Source organism: Agrilus planipennis, unplaced genomic scaffold (genome assembly GCF_000699045.2).
Source record: "Agrilus planipennis isolate EAB-ADULT unplaced genomic scaffold, Apla_2.0 scaffold48, whole genome shotgun sequence".
NCBI lineage: Eukaryota > Metazoa > Arthropoda > Insecta > Coleoptera > Buprestidae > Agrilus > Agrilus planipennis.
In genome coordinates this window covers 380,953-407,924 of record NW_020438937.1, presented here as the reverse complement: position 1 = coordinate 407,924, position 26,972 = coordinate 380,953, and the positions used below count along the sequence as shown (strand labels likewise).

Below are 26,972 nucleotides of genomic sequence, written 5' to 3'. Positions count from 1 at the left end.
CATAGAGTCCTCTGTTCTCCTATTCTTTCTAATACCTCTTCATTTCTAACCTTCTCTATCCACAGCATCCTCATCATTCGCCTGTAACACTACATTTCGAACGCTTCTCACCTTTTATTTTCTGTCGCGCCCAGCGTCTATGTTTCGCATCCGTACAGCGCCGTGCATCAAACATCCTAACATTCTACGCTCCAATTCGTGAAACATAGAACCTTCCCCTACTGCACTTATTGAATTAACAAAAAAAAATGTACGTAAGTATTCGCAAGTGTGATTAATACAAACACATTTTTCTTGTATGAATTATTCACTTTACAGTTGAGAGTAGGCATATGTCATGCATGTTCAGGAATTAAGAGAAATCATGTTTGGTGTTTCGAGAAAAAAAAACGCGGACAAAACTCGTCAAGTTTAAGAGCTTTCATATACCCTGAAGAATAAAAGAAAGAAAGCATATTCGAAGAGCAAAAAATGATACTCCTCCGAATCCAAAAATAGAATTGCGGCTTTTAGGTCGAGCGACAAAATTGTGTATATATGTACATATATCCATTACATAGAAATGCAAGGATTTACAATAACCAGTACCAGCTGCAGTAACACAGAAAAGTTGTTGCATTTGAAATAAACAATGCCCTTTGAGTGCCTGTTCTAACGTGAAATTTTACGTTTCAATCAGCCACCGAGAGAAAGCTACTTTTACCATTCAATAATACCAACCTAGAGAGTCAACTAATAATAATAGAAACATCTACTGGTTACTGTTAGACGCATTACAAAAATATTCATCACAAGGGCAGTCACTCACGAGAAGCAAATGAGGCAGGGTGGTAAGACAGGTGGCCGTTTTCACTCTTCATTTCTTTACTGTTCTCTACATATTCCCAAATACGAAAATATATTTATTACCAGGGTACGCGAAGAAAAACCGTATGTAGTTTTCGTAATACCATTTTTTTGACAAGAACAGCAATTTATCGAAATCATCACCTGCCGCCAGATATGTACAGAGCTTGGCAGGACTTCAGTCGAGAATGTGTTTCAGGGTATAGACGCACTGTAAATCAAACCCTTTCATAAACACGTAGCTGGGGCATGATAAAAGAACTATTTTATCAAAGTGCTTAGTAATTTGTAATTCAAAGAACCTCGAGCGCTTTCAAAGTGCTTGAAGCATTTTCAAAGTACGGATTTGAATCCGTTTGCCTTCGAAGTTCGAAGTTCTTCGATTTTAAAATATAGTTGGGGCTTCAAGAGTTTAACCACTTCAAGTAACGGCTTTGGACTTAGGACTTAGAGCTCTTTTGATGATGGCTTTGTTCAGATTAATTCACTGAAGAACTGACAGTATTATAACTACAGACTGATGATATATGTTCTTCATACTACTTAACACTACTTTTTGAAGTTCGTTAATGGAATTAAAGTAATTTCCATGAACAACTTCTCTTGGATTTTAATAATTAAAGCTACTTCGTTTCCGTCTGAACAAATGAACGCACAAAATCCCAGTTATGTCTCTCTTACTATGCAAATACGTATTAATTCGAAATGGTGTTTAAAATGTCGGCTATGCATATTTACAGTACGGATCAAACACTTTACCTTACTGTCTATGGATCTAATTATTGCATCTAACAATGACGCCTTCATTAACTAGCAAGATATCGCAATCTCAAATTCAAGCAAGCTAAATTAGCATCATTTTAACGTTACTACATATGAAAATCCTGTTGCTGGGAATAATTTTGAGACCATATTCGAATTCAACAACAAAAGATATATCAAGTTACAGAACATCTTGCTTTGTACTTTAAAATGTAATCAGGGCTTTAAAGAGTAAAGTGCTTTAAGTAAGGGCTTTGGGCTTAGAGTTTCCAGCTCCTTTAATGGGCATTTTGTCCAACTCTAATGATATTAGATTCATTACAAGTGTAAAAGCCCAAAGCTCTTACTTAAAGTGCTTTAGTCCTTGAAGTCCTAATTATATTATAAATCCAAATCGAATTACCAATTACTTCGAAAAGTAATTAGTTTACCAAAGCACAACTATTTGTTCACAAAAGGGCTTAAAGCACTGAGCCATAAATATATAAGGGCTGAGACTGTATATTCGAGCACACAACACTAAGGGTGGTCAACTCGCGAGACGACAGCCGCATGCGATCCGTTTTGAATATTTTTCCGGCTCGCAAGATTCATCATAGTTTTACAAAATACATTTATAATGGCCAAATTAGCAAAAACCACTGTTTAAAAAAAATACATTATTTGGGCAAATTATGTCTAAATTATGAGAAAAAATTAACTTTAATTTTAAAATAATATTCTTGTGAGTATATGACAAATATTGGCTGTTTTAGGTATTAATGGATTTGCAGTTATAAGTTCAAAAAAATATTCATAGTGAGTGGAAGTTTAATATGAAAACATACAATTTCACATGTGGCCCGCGGAGTTCAATGTAGCCCGCAAGATCATTTGGGTTGGCCACCCCTGCACTAGAACTGTATAGGATCAATCGTCAATTATACCTACTCGTATACTTATAGGTAAAATTAAACATACCTATCTAAACATTATACGCACATACGCAATTACAATAATACCTTCCAGACGGCCCACCTTTTTAATTAGCGTCCCAAAGGATTATAAACCCCATTAAGCCTCATTAGACAGTGTAACAATGTTTTCTGTTTAATTCTGCTGACAGATCCTCGATTTTCTAAACAGGCCCTACGTTGTTATTTTATCAACTTCGAATGTCTCCATTGTGTCTAATTAGCGGAAATCCCTTCAAAAACAGGCACGTAATGACGAAGTTCAAAAGCTTGCAATGAACAGTAAGTAAACTTTTCTGAGCTGTATATGGGCCATTTAATTTTGTCGTTTTATTATTACCGTTTTACTTAGCAGGAGAACATCATTTCCCTTGTATAATTTCGTTAATACGTCTCATTAAAGACAAACGAACGGGGTTGAAAGCTCCTTAGGTTACATTTATATAACTACAAATTCTAAAATTTGTTGATGTTACACATGTTATTCATTTTGGAACCTTATTAATTTATAATCACTTATTTAACAAACAAAATAATTCGAAGTGGTCTATATTCTGTCGAAACTGCCAGACGCGGATCGCGATTTCGATCTTTTTGGATCTCATCAGCGCGTCGCAGGCAGCTCCGACAGAACACAGACCAACCTTTACCTGCTGTCTTAACAGCGCGTTTTAGAAAATACGACAAATGACGCTGTAAACGCCATCTGTAGTACAGTGCTACATTTTAGGATTACGTATGCTCCAGCAAGGTCCATTTAAAAATACGGATATCTACTTGCTGAAACGAATCCCAGCGTAGCTCACCTCAACGTGATGGGCACGTTACCATAATCGAACAAAATAATTCGAAGTGGTCTGTATTCTGTCGAAACTGCCAGACGCGAATCGCGATTTCAATCTTTTTGGATCTCATCAACGCTTCGCAGGCAGCTCCAACAGAACACAGACCAACCTTTACATTTAAATGGACCTTGCTGGAGCAATCGTAATCCCAAAATGTAGCATCGTGCGACAGATGGCGCTCACCACGCCATTTGTGGTATTTTCTATTTATTTAACAATTTATTATACAGAGAAATATAAAAAATTACACGAAAATTGTCAAGTGGACTGAAGATTGTCACCCGTCTCACCACCCTGACTCACTTCTAACGATTCATTTAATCTGAAATCAGAGCTAGCAAAACAATCACCCTACTTCGAAAGCAATTGTATTAAAATCCCTCATGTAAAAGCGATAAAAAAGCAATAAAACTCTATTGGTTCAATCACCACTGGCTCGATAAGAATTTTACACCTAACTTAAATTGGATCAAAAGAAACAAAATTATGTCCTTTCTTCTTTTTAATTTTTACTCAATGTTTAAAACATTCCAAACAAAAAATAGAAAATTTCAATTACCATCGAACTAACTTAAAAGGATTTACGTAACTCGAATTTCAAATAACAGAAAATTACCTGTATTTGTACTGGTTAATTGGGTAACTCAAACTAAATAATTGTGTAAGACATTTTAAGTTTTCTAATTTATTCCAAAGCCCTAATTAACTTAATATAGCAAATGCTCCAAAAAAACAACAAATTAAAAGAGGCAAAAATACCCAGTGAGAATACCCTATGGAATAATTAACTTTTAACTGTACAAGATACTTTATTTGTCTTCTTTTACGCAACAATTATAAACTTTCACGGTGTCGCTTCCACAAATACGAAAAGATGTTGATATTAAAGCGGTTTTGCGAGGTAAATTTTATAACTTCTTGGCACTTAAAACAGACACTTCTGAAGTCAAGAAACGCTACAAAAACAGTTCACTTTTTGTACATTAGGTTCTTCAAAGTTCCAAGTTTCCGTAACAAATATCGCTAAACACTTTAGGCTTCGTAGCCAGACGCTTAATAATCCCGAAGTTATCCACATTTTTCATAAAACTTTACCGTGCTAACCACAGCAGCTATCGGCAAATTGGTAAAGGCTTTCGCGGCCAGTAGGTGAAAGAACCTACCTTTACACCCGAATCAGGACAACATCAGTTCATTTATAGGTGGTTTGATTTTTTTTTTTTGTATTGAAGTTCAAGATTATTGGGAAATAATACAGAAAACAAGTGAGATTTCCAATATAAATCGATATATTTTCAGTAACACATCTTCAAGGGAATTTTTATGAAAATGAAATGTGCTCTCTGTCCTTTGAACTTACATTACGTGACAACTGACTTTTATTTCTTGTTTATAAAAGATCCGCAAAGCACTAAAATGCTTATAAATAAATAAAGTTGAAAAGTTAACGGTGACTTAAAGTTACTAATTAAATTGTAATTTCTAAACACAAAATTATTTAAATTTTAACTCCATTAGAAGCCTTTTTTCACCGTTGTTAGTATAAAATTTATTGAACTACTTTAAGGATTATAACCTACAGATGAGTTTACCACATAAATAAATAAATTTACTTCGTTTTCCTATGACAGATAATTTTGTTCGTGTTTCATTCCACAACAGCAGAATAAGTCCGTGTGCAATGTTTTGATCGCGTAAGTTGCGACCTTTACGACAGAATTCCCGTATTACCCTCGTTTCAACCACATAATTTACGAACCACAAAGTAGAAATGTAGCAGCTTCTCGCGCACCGCACCCTAAACAGCGTTCCCGCAAATAGATTCTCAAAATCCATACTGAACAACCATTATTCAATTACTGGAAAGATTGAACCGGGATCGGGAGTGGAATCTGCAACTTCTTAATTTTCCAACTTCAGGGAAAGAACTTTTCTACTTGAGTAAGCGAATTACGACTGTGGAAACTTCTTACAAACTAAACCGAATCCGAAATCGAATACAGAAGAGCACTTTTAAATCCAATTTTCAATACGATAACACTCCAAAAAAAAACAAAAGCTTTTTCTAATTACATGCAACAATCGCCATCTAGCGGGTATTTGCTGTTACTGAACCCAACAAATATTCATATTAATAATAGCTTTTTTATTTAATGGCATCATTTTAGAATTTTATATTAACTTAGCATGCCTATTCGGATCATTCGTGGGTAATTCGAAAAAAATATGACATGGTACAGGAAAATTTTTGCCATCTTTTCATATAAACAATAAAGTAATATAAGTAAGTCCAATAAATGCTATTTAAAACTTTTGAGGTATATTACGATTTGTCCAAAAGATTTTCGAGTTCGGTTAGCTTACGACAGTTTTCAGAGAGCGGGTGATATTTTTAGCTAGACATAGTCGAGAAAATATCGCACACATTCACCAAATTACACATTTCCTCTCGTGGAACATATAAAAACGTGTAATTTCTGTTTGATAAACATTTTACCTTATCTGTGTATAAACATTAAATGTTTGATTCTTTCTCTTATTTAGTTCAACGCATACATTGTGCATCGTAATACAGATATACGAGAATTAAATTTTACCTTTGTTTGAGGGTAAACCTAACCTAAAAAAAGGGACGAGCGTGTAATAATGTACACGGAAAATGGAAATTTTCGGATTATCGGTTGCTACTAACAGGTTAGCTTCTGGCTCCTGTTAAAATGACTCTTTTTGGAGATATCATCCAGGAGTCACACGTGGCGCGTGACGCTGTGACGCGTGACGTTACACTTTTCGGTTGTATACCCTAGTAAATACCCTTCCTACTGCCGATAAAGTTTCACTTACAAAAAAATCCACATGTTTAGAAAATTGGAAGACGACTATTCAGTGGATTTTGCAAAAAAAGATGCGAATAGTCGCATTTCGAAAGAACACTTGAAATCATATAAAAAAAGGTGTAAGGGAGCGATAAAAAGACGAACAAAATAAATATTTACCCAATTTTCGGATGAGAATAAAATACCGCAAAACGGAATATTGTTGTTATCGCTCTGCTTCACGAAAAATTCGCCGCATTTCTATTTAATGTTTCCGCATATTTAAAGAACAAACTTCCAAACTTTTTCAGCGCCAATTCGGTTGTTCAAACAGTTTTTTCCCATTCTTACAACTCTGTTCCTACTTTCCAAACCTTTTGTCTGCCGACAACTTTCTAGTTCCGTTCGTAAACTAAATTAAATAACAGCCGTCGTTCGTTGCTAATTTTAATTGAAATAAGCATGAAAAAGACTCACCTGAACAGCAGAAAACCGAGGGCCGTCACGGCTGCTCTCCGTACGTCGTCGTTAACATCTGAAACCTGTAAAAAGGAAAATTTCCTGACTCAAAATTTGCCTCCAACAACTGATTTTTATAATTCGAAATATTTTAACGTAAAAAAAAAACAATGTTGAGCACGTAATAAATCGAAAACCTGAAACGATCAATAAATAAAATAATTTGGTAGTTTTTTAGAACAGAATATAAAAACGAGCTCCAAACCTTTTATAACAAAATAATTACCAAAAATCTAATCAGAAAAGATTAAGGTAATCATAATTAATCAAAATACAAAAATAATGAAACAGAAGTAATCGTTACAGTGATGGTAGCATACGGACAGAAAGACACACGACTAATCTTATAAGGGTTCCGTTTTTCATTCGGACATACGGACCATAACCCGAGAACGAACTTAGCATTGTAGTTGAAAAAAAAAAACATGTTCTCCCATACACTCAAACTGCAAATGTAAATTCGTATGCACAATATTTCAAATGAAAGACAGTTTTCGTATAATAAACAAATACTTTATTAGATATATATTGACCGTTCTGGTCCAACACCTTTTGCCATCTTTCTGGTAGTAGCATAATTCCACGCTCATAAAATTTTTGGTCTTTGCTGGCAAAAAACTGATCGAGGAGGTTTTTGACCTCCTCATTTGAGGTGAAGGTTTTACCGTCTAAAAAATTTTGGAGTGACCGGAACAAATAATAATCCGATGGTGCCAGGTCTGGAGAATATGGTGGGTGTAGCATTGTATCCCATTCAAGCTGTAAAAGCTTTTGGCGAGTGACCAAACTTGTGTGAGGTCTCGCGTTGTCTTGGTGAAACACTACACCTTTCCTGTTGATTAGTTCTGACCTTTTCTGTTGAAGTGCATCATTCAGTTTGTCCAGCTGATGACAGTAGACTTCCGAATTAATCGTTGTGTTATCCGGTAAAAGCTAAAAAAAAACGATTCCTTTAAAATCCCACCAAACAGACAGCATCACCTTTTTTTGGTGAATATCGGCTTTGGAAATGGTTTGAGCCGGTTCATCTTTTTTGCTCCATGACCTCTTGCGTTTGACGTTGTTGTATACAACCCATTTTTCGTCCCCAGTGATGATGCGCTTCAAAAACGGATCATTTTCGTGACGTTTGAGAAGCGAATCGCAGACGTCAATGCGGCGACACAGATTTCTCTCTGTGAGAACATGGGGAACCCATACATCGAGCTTCGAGGATAATCCCAGGCCTTTCAAGTGGTCATAAACTGTTGAATTTGATAAATTTAACCTCAATCCGATCTCACGTGTTGTTATTCGCCGGTTCACATCAACTAATGCCTTTATCGCGTCTTTATCAGCTTCAACCGGCCTTCCCGAACGTGGTGCATCTTCGACATCAAAATTGCCGGATCGAAATTTAGCGAACCAGTTCTGGCACTGGCGTACTGTCAACACACCTTCTCCATACACATCAGTCAATTTCTTTCTGGCTTGAACAGCATTTTTACCCTTTCTGTAGTAAAACAGTAAGATATGTCGAAAATGCTGCTTATCGCTCTCCATATTTAAAAGGGCACCAACCAAAAACTACTGCGTAGAATTAATTGGAATTTTTCACACACAAGCCTTGCTATATGAGCTCTCAAAGCATATAAAAATTATACGGCTTAAATGTGAAGTAGGGTGCAAAAGAATACAATTAAATCCTCTGTCGGGAAAAAACGAAATGACTTTCCGAACAACCCTATAGATCTATGTACAAAGACTACACTCTTCAATTTCTACATTTTATTTTCAAATACATTCTAATAGAATTCTTAATGTTTAGATACAATTCTCTCCAGACGGTGCATTTTTAGAGCGCTCTAAATCATACCTATATGCACGGTAATATAAATCGCCGAAGGCACTTACAAAGTCACCCTTCAACAAACGGTGCAATTTTCCTATCACCGTCGAAATCCTTCTAAATGGCAACATAAGCCTTAAAGTTCGTTCTTCGCGATCAAACTTTCGCAGTTAAAAAATTGGATCGTTACTATAGGTCGACAACTTTTACACGGTAAGCGTTACCCGTCCGTTCCCGAAGGAACGAAAGCGGCAGATCGGGAGAGGGGCGGTGGAAACGCTTGGAGAGAAGACGTACGACATCTCCAAGTTTTCAACTAGGACCTACCAACGTCGAGTGTCACAAAAAGAGCCGCGAAATTGTAGTTTCGGATGTTGAAAGAGTAGAAACGGATATTGGCAATTTATATTCGGCTCTTTAATGGAAAATGGACAGACGCAGAATGGAATAGGACGTAAAAACCAAATAAAAAAGGCCATTCGATTGATGCTGCTGCCATTTGTTAAATTTCAACCGGTTAATAAAGGTAGCCGAATCTGNTAGAATTATATGTTTAAACAAACGTCATTGTTTCCTTAAATTCCTGAAAATGTTTAACTTTTTAAAATCCGATGCTGGCCACATGTTCAAATTCTGCTTGTCTCCATCTGTTTCTGTTACACATCAATTGATATAATGATATTCTTTTTTCCTTATTAGTGTCCGCTGCAATTCCTACCTGACATCTCTTTTCAACGTCTGTCGAGAGTAAAAGTAAACGGTTTGTCAGCAAGTCTCGTTAGTAAGTTGAGAGAAAAAATTTAATGCGACAGTTTTATTGCGAACTATGCCAATTTTGAACGTCCCAGCTACATATACTTAATCGCATTTCAAAGTTCGTAGGTACATATGTACCACGTATCAAATTAAAGGTCTTAACGTTCTATGTTCATTAAACGACATAATTCCTGCGTTACTAAAGCACGTGCGAAAAAAATTAAAAACGTGCCACCGTACACATAACTAACAATCAAGGATACTTAAATAAACGGGGTACGATTCCCAGCGACAGTATTTCTAAATATACTTAACACCAGCGCAAGTCACCCATGTAATCATAAGTCACCATTATATTCGTAAGTATACACGGTACCAGCCCAACAAGGGAGTATGATCACCTTTACCTCGGCTGTCGTACATTCCCGTCCGATGCTACGCCCTTTCTTCATCATAATTTATTCTTCTTAACTTATTTTTTTTATTATTTTCCTGAAAATACGACAAATGACGCTGTAAACGCCATCTGTAGTACAGTGCTACATTTTAGGATTACGTATGCTTCTGCGTCTGGCAGTTTCGACACAATACAGACCACTTCGAATTATTTTATTCTATTAGTTGTGCCACTCGAATAATGCTTTTAATTAAGTCCTTATGATCAGAAGATTCTGGTACGAAAAAGCAGCAGGAACTAAGTGAGTGTTACCGGGGTCATGATCCATACTTTTTTCAAGCAGTATATTTAGTGGGTGGTGGCGCGTACATTTTCCGGTTTTCCAATGACCTATGACCATAAGAATGGCTTGCGCTGATGTAAAGTATATTCCCGAGCGTATTAGGTGACCGCGACTACATTAAATGAAGTACTAAACTATTCTACAAGCTGAGGTGTTAACGATAGTTAGCATAACACGACTTAGGTTAATTGAAAATTTAATTACATGCAATCGCAACTGCATACACCTACATGATAAACATAAGCCAGTAGGTCAATAAGTAATCGGCTTGCAACAAAGTTTTCCTTCGCTACAATAATATTCGTTTACGAGACCGTTCGTTCAATTTAACGACAATCTCACCACAATTACCGCGAGTTCGGATGCTTAAAAACATCGTTAAATAGTTAACACAATCTTAAATAAACGGAAGATAGAAGCGATTAACTAACAAAAAAATAAGATAAAACACTCAAAAAATATTTAATGCAGGTCAAGTTTCTAAATTCTCCAAAATAGAAAGTTTCCTACATTTGTGTATAGACTCTAAAATTATTTCCATTAAACAAACGGTTCAGATTAATATACTTAGTGGTCGATTGTATAACTAGAGTTGCTTTTTTATTTTTAACTAGGCGTTTAGATATATTGGCCCACTTATATCACATTTACCAATATAGGGTGTCCCAGTTATAATAATTAATATTTATACCACAGATTCCAACGGACAATTGGAACATAAAATGTTATAACGCATTTGACTTTTGAAACAACGTCGCTGTCATCAGTGTTGCATTGAAGCGAATGGCGGACAATTTAAACATTTTTTATAAAAGGTACGCATTTCTTTTTCACTTTTACCTTTTTTTACAAGGTGCATTCGCCTTCTTCCCGGTAGGTACTTGTTACATCCACACTAGATCAGCTGAGCGACGTTAGTCGCCTAGATCCAGGCACGTAATGAAACAAATTGTATGTTCAAATTTACAAAGACGATTTGCGAGCTCAATTGATACTGGATTGATAAATTGTACAACACTTTTTTGTTGTATTTTTTGTCAGGAAGTCATGTTTTTTTTTAAGAGACACCTAAATGGGTATAGGTAACATCACACGAGTCACAAAACTCACAGGTAAGCTGCTAACTTCATACTGTCGACTATTGGTTAGCTATGCGTGCGCACCTTCCGTTTCATGCTAAAACTTTACTCTCCAAAATAAATTTTAATTATTTATAGTATCAATTTTTTTTTTCAAACCATCGTTACCTTAACATTTGCAACCCAAGTCTTCCACGTTTTATTTTATTCACCAAATAAAAGGTACACATGGTTCTAAAAGACTATAATCATCGAACAATATTTACTTGTTAGGTACCGCAAACAAAACTCCCTGTATAAAAACTGATTCCATTAGACTTTCATTAATTGAGAGTCCTTTTATGCCATTTACCCAACATCAAACTATGCACAAACAAGCCGATGTTTGAAGTTGCAAGTAATTAATTATGTACGTACCTATATTGCACAGGTAGATCAAAAAACGCGATTCCATTTCCGATAACAAAATTATTAGCTACTCCAGTTTAAAAACGAAACGTCCGGAAACTCAATTTGTTTTATATAACATCACCAAGCATGCCAAAGAAGAAATTTCAAAGCTGTGTGTTTCAAACTACGAGGTCTGTTCAAAAAGTATCACGACTTTTTGATTTTCCAAGGGTTACGTATATTCGGACCGAAGCAACGTTTATCAGTGGTACAAAATGTCCTCAGAGGGCCGAGAAAAGCGTCTAGGACTCCCGAGCACGTCAACAACACACCAAAACAATGATTTGGGCCTGAACCGGGTCGCTGCAAAATTCTGAACAGAATTGCTCAATTTCAACCAAACCCGGCATCGCATTAACATTTCTAAGGAGCTGTTGGACTCTGTCCGCGACGATCCAAATTTTGTCCAGAGGGCCATAACTGGTGACGAATCATGGGTTTATGGTTATCACGTAGAAACCAAAGCTCAATCATCCCAATGGAAGCTGAATCACGAGCCAAAACCGAAAAAAGCGCGCCATGTTAGATCGAATTTGAAGGTTTTGCTTAGTTTTCTTCGATTGCAGGGGCGTGGTGCAGCATGAGTTCTTGTCACAGGGTAGAACGGTCAATAAGGAATATTACCTACAAGTTATGCGCAATTTGCGCAAAACAATCCGTCAGAAACGCTCGGATTTGTGGAAGAACAAAAATTGGTTTTTGCACCATGATAACGCCCCTACCCACACATCGTTGTCTGTGCGCGATTTTTTGGCTAAAAACAACATACTAATAATGCCGCAGCCACCGTATTCCCCAGATCTGGCCCCCTGTGACTTTTTCTTGTTACCGAAATTGAAGAGGTCCATGAAAGGACGACGGTACGCTACGGTTGAGTAGATAAAAGACAGCATCGAAGGAGCTGAACAAGATCACAAAAAATAGTTTTTTGAAGTGCTTCGAGGATTGGAAAAAACGTTGGCACAAGTTTAAATCTGATGGGGATTACTTTGGAGGGGACCAAATAGATATTCATGAATAAATAAATCATTTTTGAAAAAACACAAAATTCACGATACTTTTTGAAAAGATCTCGTAACAGAAAACCAAACACAGACACATTTTATTACGTAGAATCATCAACGGACGGTATCATATTTTGAAAAATACGATGTGAAATACATACACAAAAGTTCGAACAAATTCCTAACAGAAGGCAAATAGAAAGTTAAAAAAAACTTACCGCCACATGCAGGAGCTTCCTGATGGCCTGATTATGTCCTGTTCCGCAATAAGCCATGGCTAAGGTGTACATGCCCGAACGCCTAAGGATAGGATCCTTATCAGTTGTCAATTGTTGGATAAGAGAGTCGGCCTCCTCGAGACGGCCGTACATAGTGAACGCAATTCCCACGGCTAAACCACGTAAAATTTTTTCGTGCTGACTCTCTTGGGCATACTGAAACAAACATAAAAGATATGAAAATATTTGCAAAATAGACGACAGAAAATAGGGGAAATAAACCCTATGTACTAATATAAATCTAAAATCAACTTTAATTAACTTAAACATGTTCAAGAGATTTTGTCCAGTAACTTAGCACCGCAATTATTTAAAAAATAAAAAAATTGGGGAACTAGTATTATATTTTTCAAAAGCTGGGCATTTTTTTAAGAATAGGACGGAATAAACGATTTAACAATAACTTCTGTGGTGCGGTACACTTAAGGGTATTCAGTGGCACAACGAAAGCTTCTAAAAAATTTTCTAAAGACAAACCACATATTATGATTTGAATAGCAATTTAGTGTACAAAAAAGAGTGTAAACATCAATTAAAAGTTAACCTACCTCAATATAAGTGACAGGGTGTAGAAGAAACGTGTATTTTTGAGAAAAATCTACAGGTAAAACTCGAAATACATAACTACGACAACACTCGTTGGTGTTGCCTTTTCCTTTGTTTAATGTTTAGTTAGGTTAGGACCACAAGATTACATTAGAAAAAGACAAAACGAATACAATGAACGAAGTCGCAATCATGTCCGTCCTTTTGTTTACAAGAATGCAAAAAAAATTTAGTGTAGGGATGAGGTAGGTTATCTTTGCACCCATCTGTACATCCTAACAAATATTATTAATGCGAATGTGAGTTTCTTTGTTTGTTTGTTATCTTTTCACGCCTTAACTACTCAACCGATTATCATGAAATTTTGTACACACATTTCCAGGGGTGCAGAAATAAACATAGAATACATTTTATCCTGAAAAAATAGGTACTGTTCTCAAGGAATAGAAAAAAAATAGTTTTATATGTAGTCGATATCCCGCCTTTACTACTCAATCGATCATGAAATATACACATTGTCAAAAGTACAGAAAAGGACATAGGGTACCTTTCCTTTCACAGGTATTTAGGACATCAACGCGAGCGAAGCAATACCTGCGATAATAAGAGCACCTACAAAATAACACTATTGTTTTCGATATTAATGAGCAAATAAATCGTTATAAAATAATTTAATTAGTTCACAGTGGCAAATTGTGTCACTTATTTAGCTAATAGTAAGGTTGGCGTGTGGTGAACTTCATTAATCCAGAATAATATACATATAACGCTTCCGAAAACACAACACCTACGAAAACAAACGATAAATTCGGAATACCCACTGAGAAGTTATTAACACCCTGCACTTTCCTCACTTGTCCCCCCACAGCCCTCTAAAACAAACGAAATTCATTATCCCGTCTATTAATTATGTCACCTATATGGGTAAGTATACGATCTAATAACGGTTCAAGCATAAATGTTTCATATTAACGGAATTCCGTACAAACAATTTCCGTTCATAAAATCCAACTTCCTTCAAGCGTGAACTTGTGAAATTCCAGATGCGATACAGCCCTTGGATAGATACTATTAGTTAAATATTCAAGCCGTGTAATTTATTTAAATAAGTTGATTTAATAGTTATCATACAGTAACTACGCTCCAAGCCAATAATTTGATATAGAGAAGTTGTTTGTACAACATAAATAAGTTTTATCATCAAAGGTATTGAGAAGTCAAATCGACTTAAATAAAAACGAGCCTAGCATGTTTGCTGTTATAAAAATTTTGTGTGTTTCATCTAATTACTTGAGATATAACATATGCACCTTTCGTTTCTTTTCGCTCACGACCACATACGCACGACATTAGGGAAATGTCATCTCCAAGAAATCGAATTTTTTCGCACAAAAATTTCACTTACGAGAAAAAAATAATTGATTTTTTCACCACTTTTCCATCTTTTTTTAATTCATGATCGAAACTTAAAAATGTGTCAAATCAGGCTGATTTTTTGAGATCGTTCTCGAATCACAAATAATAAACAAAGAAACTGATAAACAATTACTCAGTTTTTTGCGCCACCCTAATAAGGTACGAAAGACAGAATACAGTCACAAGTCTTAATAAATCAGTCATTTTAAAAAGAAAAAAAATCTCTGCTTTAGGATGTGTATTTGCACAAAAAATACAAATTCTACGAGCACGGGCGTACCCAGGGGGGGCAGGGGAGGGCCGCTGTCCCCCCCGGAAATCTCGCAGAAAATGTATGAACTCGCCTAATCACTAATCAAAGTGTAAACGGGGCCTTATATGCTCACTTTTGAATAAAATAGTAGAAGTCGAATTAAACAATTAAAATAAAATAAAAATGCATAGTCAAATTTATTTAAGGATGTTTGAGAGATACAATCGGAGACGAGAGTACATAAAATTAGAAATGCATGATTAACTAGGTTTTGCAGCATATCACGAGGTAAATAAATACTATCTATACTAAAAAAAAGTATACGGTTTGAGAGAAAATTTGGAATTTGACCAAAAACTTTGAATAAAATAAGAAATAACGAATAATATGGAAAATTTTTAACTGACTTTTGGCAGTGAATATGCCTTGATTTCAACTTCGAAACAAAAAAATATTTAGTTTCAATCTCTATTAATAATGAGCGTAAAACTTTTTAATATGTTTAAATAATAATTAAAACTTTAAAATTGCATTTATTTCAGACAATTATAAATATTATCATTATATTATCAAGTAAAAACGAGATTTTCAGCTAATTTTTCATTTTTTCCTCGATAACCATTTAGTGAATTTGAATAACCTTACGCTAAAGTGATTCTCCAGAGTTCAAGTTACTTATTATAAAAGTTTGAAATTTCTGGTAGCTTTTTTTCTGTTAATAAAAATAAATTTAATCTGTGCGGTTAACGAATCTCCATAAAATGACGTGTAAAATTACAATTTCTTAAAATTTCAATAACTTCTTAACGGTTTAGTGAATCGATTTGTAATTGTTACAGGAGTTTTAGAATTGTATGAGGAACGTTTTTCCAAAATTTTATTTGTTTCATAGCATTTTGACATACCTCCCAAACATCCTTAACTACCTATAAAGCAGGATCATTTGCGGCTGTTTGCCCTACATATACCTAATGTTTCATATAGGTGCCTTTGCGTAGTGCGTAGGACAAAACACGATCTGACCTAAAAAATCTGACTTGCCCCCCCCCCCAGGGCAGAAGCTGGGTACGCCAATGCCTACGAGTTCAATTACACTTTTTTGACCCTGGCTCATTCTACATACGTGTAGGCCTTCTAGTAACTCACGCCATGAGCGAATAAAGAAAACCAATTTTCTCTCAAGTATTCTCTACTTATTTCACTAAAGCTGTCGCTTCTATCACCTCATATTCGCCTCTCAGATAGTCGGGTATTTTCTCCCCAACACTATTCGCGGCGATTGATAATAAAAGAGATCCGTGTGTATGTGTGTGTAAAGTGTACGTACCTACATATACATAATATACGTATGTGTTGCGTTTGGTAAAATTGAAAATAGAACGATGATTTATCGGGGCATTTCTGAAAGAATAACGATAAGCGAAAGAACGTATTATAAGGAGGACACGGTGCGTGCCACCGAAGTCTTCGCTCCGAGATAGGTATTCGATCGCACATGATGCCCATAAAGACATATACGCGGTAGTAAATTCACCCCTGGGACAGTTTTTTTTTTTCCAGAACCCGCTGCGAAATTTCATCATGGTCGAATGGGCTTTTCATTGATCTTCTTCGGAGGTATCATAAAAAATTGCAATACTCACGCAACAAAATATTGACGAAAACAAGAATACAGCAAGTTTAGTTTCATCGGCTCTTTGAAACATTTCAGAAAATGATTCTACAGCTTACATAAAAGACTTCCCTTTAACTTTTTTTGCTTTATTTTCTATTCAATTTTTTAAAAATTAACTCAACATTTATTACATACATGGGCGGAGCAGTGATAAAAATGTAAAAGGAAACGACGACGATTAAGATACCATAACCATAAATTATTTTAGTGAAACTACAATATTTAAGATGCGTGAATTTTTATAATTCTATTATCGACACGTTACATCTATAATATATCTAATTTTAAGACATGTTTAACCAAAACATTTTATTTTAATGTCAAGAATTTCCCTTTGCCCTACTTATGTCTCGTTCTTTATTAAACCACCCTAATAATTAGAAATAGACCCAAGAAAACTTTATTTATACTTTGGACCGCTTCAAAATAAGCACAATTTTACACTGTTAAAATTACAAAGCTCTCTCAAAAAATTCACACTTGGAAAATAAACAGTTGATTATGGAGCGGCAAACTTCGAGAAATTAAGGTTTCTCCCTATAGAAACCTTGCCGAAAATAACCCATGAATGGTATCTTTTACCTCTCCTTTTTCTAATTTCTAACATTTGTACACCTGGTTTTCGCCTTTTGCCTCTAGATTCTACGGTGAACCGAACAAGACCGTGACCTCCTCCCTCCTCCCACTTCTCAACCCCGTTCCCAGCCGTCCCTATCCCGGACAAGAGAACAGCGCGTACACGACAAATTCCAACAGGAATATAAATAATGTCATACGGATTAAAATGAATAATGGAAGCAAGGCTCTGGTCACATTTAATCAAAATGCACAGTAATCTGGAAAATTTCCGGCTACTGAACACCTACTCGTCACGAAACCGTGAACTGGCGCATTTTAAAAATCGAATAAAGACGGACAGACAGACACACGAGTGATCCTATAAGGGTTCCGTTTTTCATTCGGATGTACGGAACTTCCGCAAACTGCAAATGTAAATTTGAACGCACAATATTGTTTTGTTGAAAGATTAACGTGGTAAATCTTTTCAGACCACAGACTTCTTATTAATTTTCCTGTAACCTATAAGTAAAAAACTATTTTCTGTATTTTTTCCAAAATTTTAAGTTAAGTTTTAAGAAGGAATGGTCAATTTTCATCTAATTTCTTATATAACTTTACAACTGTTTTTATTTTAAAATTATAAAAAATATTTGAGACCCTTAAAACAAGTCCTTTCATTTGACATGTCACAGGTACAGTTTGAAAAACTTCTTTTATTTCCTATTGACCCCCAAAAATTGACCCCGTATTCAAAATTAATTTATTTACGTTATACGTTCATATTTAGGACGTACGAAACCCTAAACACACATCTAAGGAAACTTCAGTCTCAAGTCAGGTCTGCCTTAAACTGAATTTGCCAATACATGCCTACACCGAATTCAAATGAAGTGAACGTTCTAAATCTACGTTATTTATAAGAATTATCGAACTAATTGCGATCTATAAAGTTACGGCAAACTAACTCTTCAACAAATAGGCTTATTTCTATTTGCTATTTCAATTAACTTAATTTTGTTTGTTGATTGAATCTCAATTATTAAAAGAGTAACAAGTGAAAACTAAAGTCTAAAATGTGTTCTTTCACAGGATCAAATCCCATACACAAGTTCTATGATGTCTTGGCGCAACTAGTAGGACCGAAGTTATCTACGCTATCTGACACATATTAATTATAAATTTTGGTCAAAGTAGTTTGTAAAAAACACTGACAAATATTTAACATATGCATTCCGAAAACGTTACCTTCTCACAATATTTCGAAATGACAATTTGATGCCTGTCAGGAAAAGAAAAGCGAATAGGGTACCTTTTATTCAGAAAAAAAATACTGTTCCCGAGAAATTAAAAAAAATAGTATTATGTGGTCGAGTTCACACCGTAACTATTCAATCGATTATCATGAAATTTTGTAGACACATTCTCAGGAGTATAGAAATGGGCATTGGGTACCTTTTATCCAGAAAAAAGTACTCTTCCCGGGGGATATAAAAATTAATTATATGTGGTTAATTTCACGCCATAACTACTCCATCGATCGATCGTTATGAAATTTTGTAGACACATTGTCAGGGGTACAAAAAAGGGCATAGGGTACCTATTATCCAGAAGAAAAAATTCTGTTACCGATGGATTAAAAAATTAGTTACGTGGTAGTCGATGATCATTGACACGTATTTAGGGCATCAACGCGAGAGCGCCCCTTTATTGGATACATTACGAATTACCCAAAAAATTTTTTAATAGACAACCATGTATATGTATAGGTTTACATTTGTAAAGTTATTTATCCTAAGACTTGCTACTACCTTCAAACAATAGTTAAATTAAGTTAATTAAAAATCAATTAAACTTACAATTAGTCATAATTGGAATATGGGTATTTTATGCACATTTGATGGTTTAAAAAATAAGTAAACTAGAGAACGCTTTTTCTAAATTTAAAATGAAAATAAGAATACCTTGCGACATCTATAATTTGAATTGTAAACGTATGTTACAGTACACACATAAGGAAAACTGCAATGTCAATACTTTTAGCAAATAAGTAATAGATGGCAAAACACAATCATAGATTTCTTTTCTCTCAATAATATAAATTATATGTGCAGTAACATATGTTCATAATTCAATGTATAGATGTCGTCATATATTCATGTTACTATTCAAAATACAAAAGACTATCTCTCATATTTTTAGTCATTTTAAATTATCGTTGTTCATATTTTAATTACCTTAATAGGAAGATAATTTCCAAGTCTCATTGTCAGGATAAACAACTTTACAATTGTATGCATCTGTAGAGTTCTACGTAATACTTAATTCTATTTAAAAATAATTTGGCTAACTGTTAATGTACATCAAATTTGGGATTTGTAGAAGTCCGAAATAAACGGGCGAAACGTTGGGATTTTGTTGTAAATAAATAAATAGCTTTATTATCTAAAGTAGATTTTAAGTCTTTTTGAGAAGTTAGTTCACAATAAAATAAAAAACTTACCGCGACCATATCCTCTATGGCAGAAGCGTTTTTAGAGCCCAACATAACCATGCCCATGGCTATACCTGCCGCTTCACCGGTACATGCGTCGTCTTGATACAAATTAAATTTAAGCTGTTCATAGACGTCGCGTCGATAAGTGCCCATAGCGGCCAATCCCAACCCCAGACAACCACCATGCCTGACCATCTGCAAACAATAAATCAAAATCACTATAAATAAAGAATATCTGCAGTTATACATATGCATATACTATGAATGGATTCATAGCTGTTTGTTAGTGGTTGTGCTATCTGCGTATTAAATATACGGCCAAAGTAATTTTGTTCTCACCTCATTCTGGGCATCTTTAAGCTGACTTAATAAATAATCGATAATTTTTGCGCCGTGGTTTGCGTGAATAAGACCAAGAGCATATAAGCCGCCACCTTCGGAATAACCAGAACTAGGTCCAACTTCTTTCGGTAAGTAACTTTGCATTAACGTTAGGGCTTCGTTTTCATGTCCACGATGTATTACCCCCAAAGATGCGGTAGCTGTAAGTTTTGCCCAGTTTGTAGCTCTTGCTAACCATTCCAAATTATCTCTGTAATATAAAAATTATAAATAACGATAAATAAATAAATAATAATTGTGTATTTTTCTTATGACCCCATTAAGAATTATTTATTTTAGTTTATTCTTTTTCCCTTGCACTTTTGAACAATCTTAGAGATCAAACAATATACATAACTAGTGAACTGAAATATCACCTTAAAAATTGGTCGCTAGTGGTGCCACTATGCATGAAACCGTTCGCAATCACAGTGGCAGTGTGGCAAATGCTCACACGAATTGCCTCCTTGGTTTGTTTCAATATTAGAAGATCCGAATGATTTGAACGAATAAGGAACTGCAAATGTAATTCAATTGACACCTCCCCAGACAAAATATTATGCAATTTTTCAACGCGTTCCTGGTGCTCCTTTTCAGCATCACTCTGAAATAACAACGAAAAATAAATAAACAATAACAATGTTCGTGTTGAGTATATTTTGTAGTCAAAAAGCGAAATGTAGGCACTCCCAGAAATTACTGCTCATTCCTATCCTTTAAGTAAACCCCAGAAATATATAATAATAAGCTTTCGATACAAACTTAACAAAAACCCACATTGTATTTATTTCATTACACAGACATGTAAGTAAATAAAACGAAAAACAAAGTTGGTTTTGTTGCATGACAGTGAAGTGCCCTTAATAAAAAAATATGTTTTATGCCAAAAAGTAGTCTATTGAATAACACCTTTTTTTCGGTAAACAGCAAATGCTGCAATGGTAATACGAGGGTGGATTGATAAGTTTCCGGCCTGACCAAGAAAAACAAGGTTTTCAAAAATTTTTTTTTTTTATTTCTCAACATAATCTCCTCCAAGGCTGATACATTTCTCATAGCGGTGTTCCAGTCTATTAATGCCATCTCTATAGACTGATTCGTCAAGCTCCTCAAAATAACCATTTACAGCTTCGATTACTTCTTCATTGTCCGCAAATCTCTTACCGCCAAGCCATTTTTTGAGATTAGGGAACAGAAAATAGTCACTCGGGGCTAGGTCTGGAGAGTAAGGAGGGTGCGGCATCAATTCAAACTTTAGATCGTTGATTTTAGCCGTCGCAACGATTGACGTGTGCGCTGGTGCGTTATCGTGATGAAACAAGATTTTTTTCTTCGCCAGATGAGGTCGTTTAATTTTCACCTCGTGGCTCAAACGTTGCAATAAGTCTGCGTAGTATTGACCAGTGATAGTATTACCCTTTGCAAGGTAATCAATGTATATAATACCTCTTGCATCCCAAAAAACAGTAGCCATAACCTTGTTCGCCGAAAAAATTGTTTTTGCCTTCTTTGGAGTTGGTTCCCCTGGTCCAATCCACTGTTTAGACTGTTCTTTGGTTTCAGGAGTGTAGTGGTGGACCCACGTTTCGTCAACGGTTACGAATCGACGCAAAAATTCGCTTGGATTACGCTTATACAATGACAAATTTGCGGTAGAAATGTTTTTTCGAATCAATTTTTGGTCGACTGTTAGCAAACGCGGCACCCATCTTGCACAGAGCTTTTCCATATGCAAATGTTGGTGCAAAATATGTTGCACACGTTCATATGACATCTTACAGGTCTCAGCTATCTCACGCACTTTCAATCTGCGGTCTCCCAGCACTATTTGATGAATTTTTTCGATCATATCTGGAGTTGTGACCTCAACGGGGCGTCCTGAGCGAGGCCCATCAGAGGTGCTCACACGACCCTTTTTAAACTCGGAAACCCACTGCTTAACGGTTGAATATGACGGGGAGGATGTCCCCAGTGTTGAGTCCATCTCTTTTTTAATTTCCTTCGGCGTTAACCCCTTCAAATAAAAGTATTTGATGACAGCACGATTTTCCTGCTTTTCCATTTTTACGAAAACCACAGAGGCGTCTTGTTCAGCGTGCTGTCAAACCTACACTAGCAAGGAGATCGGGCTGAAACTATAGCTACAAGCTATCCAAGGATGGTACTATAGAATGTCACCTCAAGGTAGGCCTAGTGGCGTCATCTCTTGGTTAGGCCGGAAACTTATCAATCCACCCTCGTACATACATACCAAAAATTCCTTAAATCAGTTAAGCAGGTAAATTTTTATACTTAAACAATTATTCCAAGCAATTTTTTATTCCTTACTTTTTATATTGTCCCCAAAAAGTATGTATGTATTTGAAAATACATACTCACCAAACTCTGCAATGTTCTTTTATCTTCTGTTTCAGCGGAAATCTCCGTGGCATTTTCGCTCTCTTCTATATTGGGATCGATTATTTTGGTCTTAGATTTCAGCAAATGGGGTAGCGGAGCGCTGGTACGTAAAGCTTGTAGTACCTTACCAAGAAACTGCTGTGTGGCTGATTCGTACATATCAAAAGCGATCTGGTAAGACATAAGCTGACTTTCCTAAAACGAAATAATGATGTAGAATTAAAACTAAAAGGGGAAAGAATTAATTAAATGTCTTACTTCGTCGCCCTTCGCAAGCTTCGCCAATATTTCGGCAACAAAATCGGAATCGCCTAGGAAAATTGAACATTGACACATGTTGACATAGTCAGGTATTGCCAAATTGCGATATAGTTCAACGAGAGACCGTAACACCGTATTACGAAAACCGCGATTTTGAATCAAACTCATGGCTACCTGAAAATTAAAGAAACTATTAACAACAAAATAGGAAACACAACATACTCTAATAAAACTCTTATGACCTAAAATATCTTAGTTTATTTTTAACATTACTCATTCAAATAACAACGCAGTAGTCTGAATAATGAAAAAAATATTTACGTAATATTCAAATTAATTTACAATAACATTACAAATTTTGAGAAGATTAAACCTTTCAATAAAGTCAGAGTCCTTCACTCTAGAGATTTATTGGATAGACAATGGATTAAAACTTTTTCACAAAAAAACAATTGTAATTTTTCTACTAGTGAAGTAGTGCATGTCATAATATTTTGGAAATAGCAACTTGCACAAAAAATATCATTTTGAAGTCAGGTACTTTAAACTGAAACAGACATACTTGAAATGCATAACTCAGCATCCCAGCCACATCGTCACACTGGGTGATGGCAGTCTCAAAAATATCCATTCGCCTGGTTTCCAAGGCCAAGCCCAGGGCTTGACGATATTGTCCATCATCCAGACATCTTTGGAACATACGATTAACGATGGCTTCGAGACGAGGATCAATTGGTTTAGCATTTGATGATTCATCTGCCAAGCTAATGCGCTGCTGAGTGTAGAAATCTATGCATTTTGCTAAAAACAATATACTTAAACATCAATATTTAATCTATTAAATATTGCAAATCTTACCTAGCAAAGTTTCTACATATTCTGATCGACAATTTACATCAAAAAGAGAACCTGCACCTAGGGCATACGTTAACGCATCCTCAAAAGAACCCAAATGATAGTAAACTTTGCTAGCAACCAAAGCCGCCAACTCATGTTTCGGAAAAATTTTATCTTCATGTAAAATTTCACTAAAAATTCATTAGTTGTTACAGAGTATAACATACTGTAAACTTAACCTTACATTTTTTCAATAGCTTCAGATATTTCTGGCCAAAACTCGTCAACGATATTATCTAACTTTTTTAGGGCAAACTCCTTAAGTTCTGGCCTTGGCTCATCCAAGAGGGAAATCACCCCCGCTGAAAACAAATTAAATTTATGGTAACATTTAGGTTAGGTAAAAAATATATGATTCACGGTATTGCCAAGTTGGATATTCACAGGTAATATTTGTATTTTTTTTTTAGTTAATTATTTTAAAAGCTAAACTTAGTTCGTGTAAATCTTAAAACATTTAAATAATCATCAATATACTTCACAAAGTTTGAAAATGACTTGCAAAACGCATGTGCACAATGAAAATTAATTCAAATTTTATACTCTCCTTGGATATAGAAAATATTGAAAAAGCTTTTAGACAATTCAGTACATACCGGCTGAAGTAATATTCATTCCAAAAAATTAATTAACACTCACAAAAACCAGAAAACAACGATTTTATTTGTTCGAGAAGCAAGTAAGCAAGTCACGACACAACACGACCGTCAGAACTTCTCTTCTTTTTCTTTCAAATAAAATGCCTAAATTAATCATAGAAAAACAATATGTAAAAACCATAGTTATTTACCAAACCAAACAGCATGTTAATAAAAAAAGTAAAAACCACGTTGCACCTATATAGTATCTCAAAATCGAACAACGCTAATTGCAAATCATTTTATTATCATTTGAAAATTCATTACAAACTATTTAACTATTACTGATTTGTTTGTGATTTTAAGAAATGATTTGATAAGGGTCCTTCATCAGCATAACCAGCTATTTCTTGAGGTATTACTGCGCTTTCTTCAACTCCAGTGCAAGGTCTGCACATGCAATCAAGTGGAGCTTTTGTTGTTACCTATAAATTAAATAAATTTTGCTATAGTCATATAATATAATACCTAAAATTTAAACTTAAAGAATCACATTTTATTTAACTAAATTCATATTTCAAATCTGATATGTATACCAAAACTCCTTTATAACTCATAAGGTCCTAACCATAGGGTTATAAAAAGAGCAAATGATAATCAAATTGAAAATATCAGCTTAGAAAAAAGAAGGCAAATGAAATTGTATTTTTGTTTCTGTCTTTAGATTTTTAATATGATTAAAAAATAATCTTCTGATCCTTGTATAATTTGAAGGCGGAAACAGTTGATTGCTAGCTTCATTCATCTCTCATTTTTTTTATTAAACAGTTACACATTTTCCTCACATAGTATATGCCCTACCTCTCTCACACGTATATGCTTCTAATATCTTCTAACTCTAACCTCACAACATTTAACAATTTACAATCAACTTCTGCTATAGTGGTCAGCCATATTGCTGCTTATTACCTTTTGTTGACATTTTTAGTTAAAATATAATAAAAAAGGGATTTTCAAGCTACATCAACGTAAAAATCCCACAAGTTTATGAACATACACTTGTACAGTTTTAGGCAATCTCAAGGCAACCAGTATCAATCTTATCAACAATCTAATAGTTCAGTTTTGTATGTGTTGCGGTGTATATTGACAAATTCTTAAATGTGCGGAAGTATTTAATTTCCAGAAAAAACGACATAACTGAATTATAAACCTTTTCAATGAGTGAGTACTCTAATTATAGTTACATTTGTATGAAAGTATATTAAAAATAATACTGCCCTCAAAACATAACCTGTTATCATTCATTGAGTTTATAAAACATTAAAGCTTACCTTCTTAAATTTTCGTTCTCCTGGTTTGGCTTTTGGACAGAATAGGGATACTGAGGCTTCTCTTTCACCAGATTCCTGACAACACATGCAGGATCTTTCCATTTGCCAAATTTTACTGCCAGATACCTGTTATAAATTAGCAGTTATACTCATGCAACTTAAAAAATGATTTTCAATGTTTATAATTAAGTAAACAAAAATTTGATCTCAATTAAATTGAATCTCAAATTTTTGCTAAATTTTGTTACTTGTAAATACGAAGCACATCTTCCAGTACAAGCAAAGCTGGGTATAGGTTTTGGGACACAACCAGGATACTGAAGAACATGAATTACAGGAGTCACTTGACATTCATCAGCTGTTGAAGTTCCTTCTATTGCCATAATGTTTCTCATAACAGTAAATCTGGGGTCTATATTTATATTTGCCATAAGTAAAAATGTTATAAATATTGACCATAGCTCCATGAAAACTAAAACATGTTTTTGATACAATCCTGCTATTTATATATTTAGGAAATGTTTTGTAAATACAAAATTTAAATATTCATAAATATCCTACTCTGGTATAATTATTTATGAACAAGTTCTTGAATATATTTTTATGCAAAAATTAATATAAGTCAAAACTGTACCTCTTTCTACTGCTGGAAAAGACATCACAACCATTAAACAGAAGGGTTCTTAAAAAAATGATTTAATTTAGTCAGTTCTTGTTCTTAAAAATGTAAAGGCTTGGTTGTAGTTTTGATATTAAACATGCCTTCTGTTTTCATTCTCAAAGAAAAGTGCTTTTGTCATATGGTGAAAGAGGGGATAAAGCAAGGGGATGAAAATCTTCCGCTTACGCCCCCTACTGTGTACTCAGTGACCATATTACTTATTGTCATTAACCCCTGGGCTGTTGAACATGAGTTTAATGGTTTTTATTTGTCGTCTCCTTTTTTATAAGTGATTTATGCATTTTGCATGTTATTTTATAAAAAAAATATGTATGGTGTTTTTGCATGCAAGTTCAACGTTTTTAGGGCACCAAAATATTTATTTCAAACAGTAATAGTTTGCCTCTCAGATATATGTATATTTTTTGAAAAAGTAATGACAACATTAGCCCTAACTTTTTATTAAAACGATAACTCTTATTTACATTCCATCGAAAAAAAATATTCACTAAAAAGAACTTCTTTTCGTGATTAAATTTAAAGGTAGTTTAAATTAATTAACAGTATCCAGGAATGAGTAATTAAAAATATTAAACATAAGTATGTTTAAATAAAAAACTAACTTCTCCTTTTACCATA

The 26,972-nt window shown here is 34.8% G+C and overlaps 2 protein-coding genes across 2 annotated transcripts in view; both read right to left on the bottom strand.

Moving 5' to 3' along the window:
- LOC108732523 (26S proteasome non-ATPase regulatory subunit 1) overlaps positions 1 to 24,484 on the bottom strand; it is a 306,055-nt gene extending 281,571 nt beyond the window's left edge. The window contains exons 1-11 of the mRNA XM_018463386.1: positions 24,357 to 24,484; positions 23,945 to 24,062; positions 23,722 to 23,891; positions 23,426 to 23,664; positions 22,861 to 23,037; positions 22,582 to 22,797; positions 20,580 to 20,806; positions 20,161 to 20,413; positions 19,828 to 20,016; positions 12,817 to 13,032; positions 6,700 to 6,764 (exon numbers count right to left, since the gene is read on the bottom strand). Coding sequence (XP_018318888.1) covers positions 6,700 to 6,764; positions 12,817 to 13,032; positions 19,828 to 20,016; positions 20,161 to 20,413; positions 20,580 to 20,806; positions 22,582 to 22,797; positions 22,861 to 23,037; positions 23,426 to 23,664; positions 23,722 to 23,891; positions 23,945 to 24,062; positions 24,357 to 24,375 — 1,889 coding nt within the window. The 5' untranslated portion in view covers positions 24,376 to 24,484. The remainder of the gene's footprint in view (positions 1 to 6,699; positions 6,765 to 12,816; positions 13,033 to 19,827; positions 20,017 to 20,160; positions 20,414 to 20,579; positions 20,807 to 22,581; positions 22,798 to 22,860; positions 23,038 to 23,425; positions 23,665 to 23,721; positions 23,892 to 23,944; positions 24,063 to 24,356) is intronic.
- A 195-nt stretch (positions 24,485 to 24,679) lies between these two features.
- Positions 24,680 to 26,776, bottom strand: LOC108732502 (bursicon). The gene is made up of 4 exons (XM_018463359.1): positions 26,307 to 26,776; positions 25,921 to 26,144; positions 25,673 to 25,798; positions 24,680 to 24,823 (listed from the first exon to the last, which is right to left on the bottom strand). Exons 1-4 carry the CDS (start codon positions 26,338 to 26,340, stop codon positions 24,680 to 24,682), a joined length of 528 nt encoding a protein of 175 aa, XP_018318861.1. The 5' UTR covers positions 26,341 to 26,776.
- Between the last annotated feature and the right edge of the window lie 196 nt (positions 26,777 to 26,972).

What these genes read in the sequence shown, in the direction of transcription:
- LOC108732502 (XM_018463359.1), bottom strand. Translation starts at nt 26,340, where the DNA reads ATGGTTGTGATGTCTTTTCCAGCAGTAGAAAGAG. An exon ending in TTTTCCAGCAGTAGAAAGAG is followed by an intron (nt 26,145 to 26,306) that starts GTACAGTTTTGA and finishes AACATGTTTTAG; the next exon opens with TTTTCATGGAGCTATGGTCA. An exon ending in GATGTGCTTCGTATTTACAA is followed by an intron (nt 25,799 to 25,920) that starts GTAACAAAATTT and finishes AATTTATAACAG; the next exon opens with GTATCTGGCAGTAAAATTTG.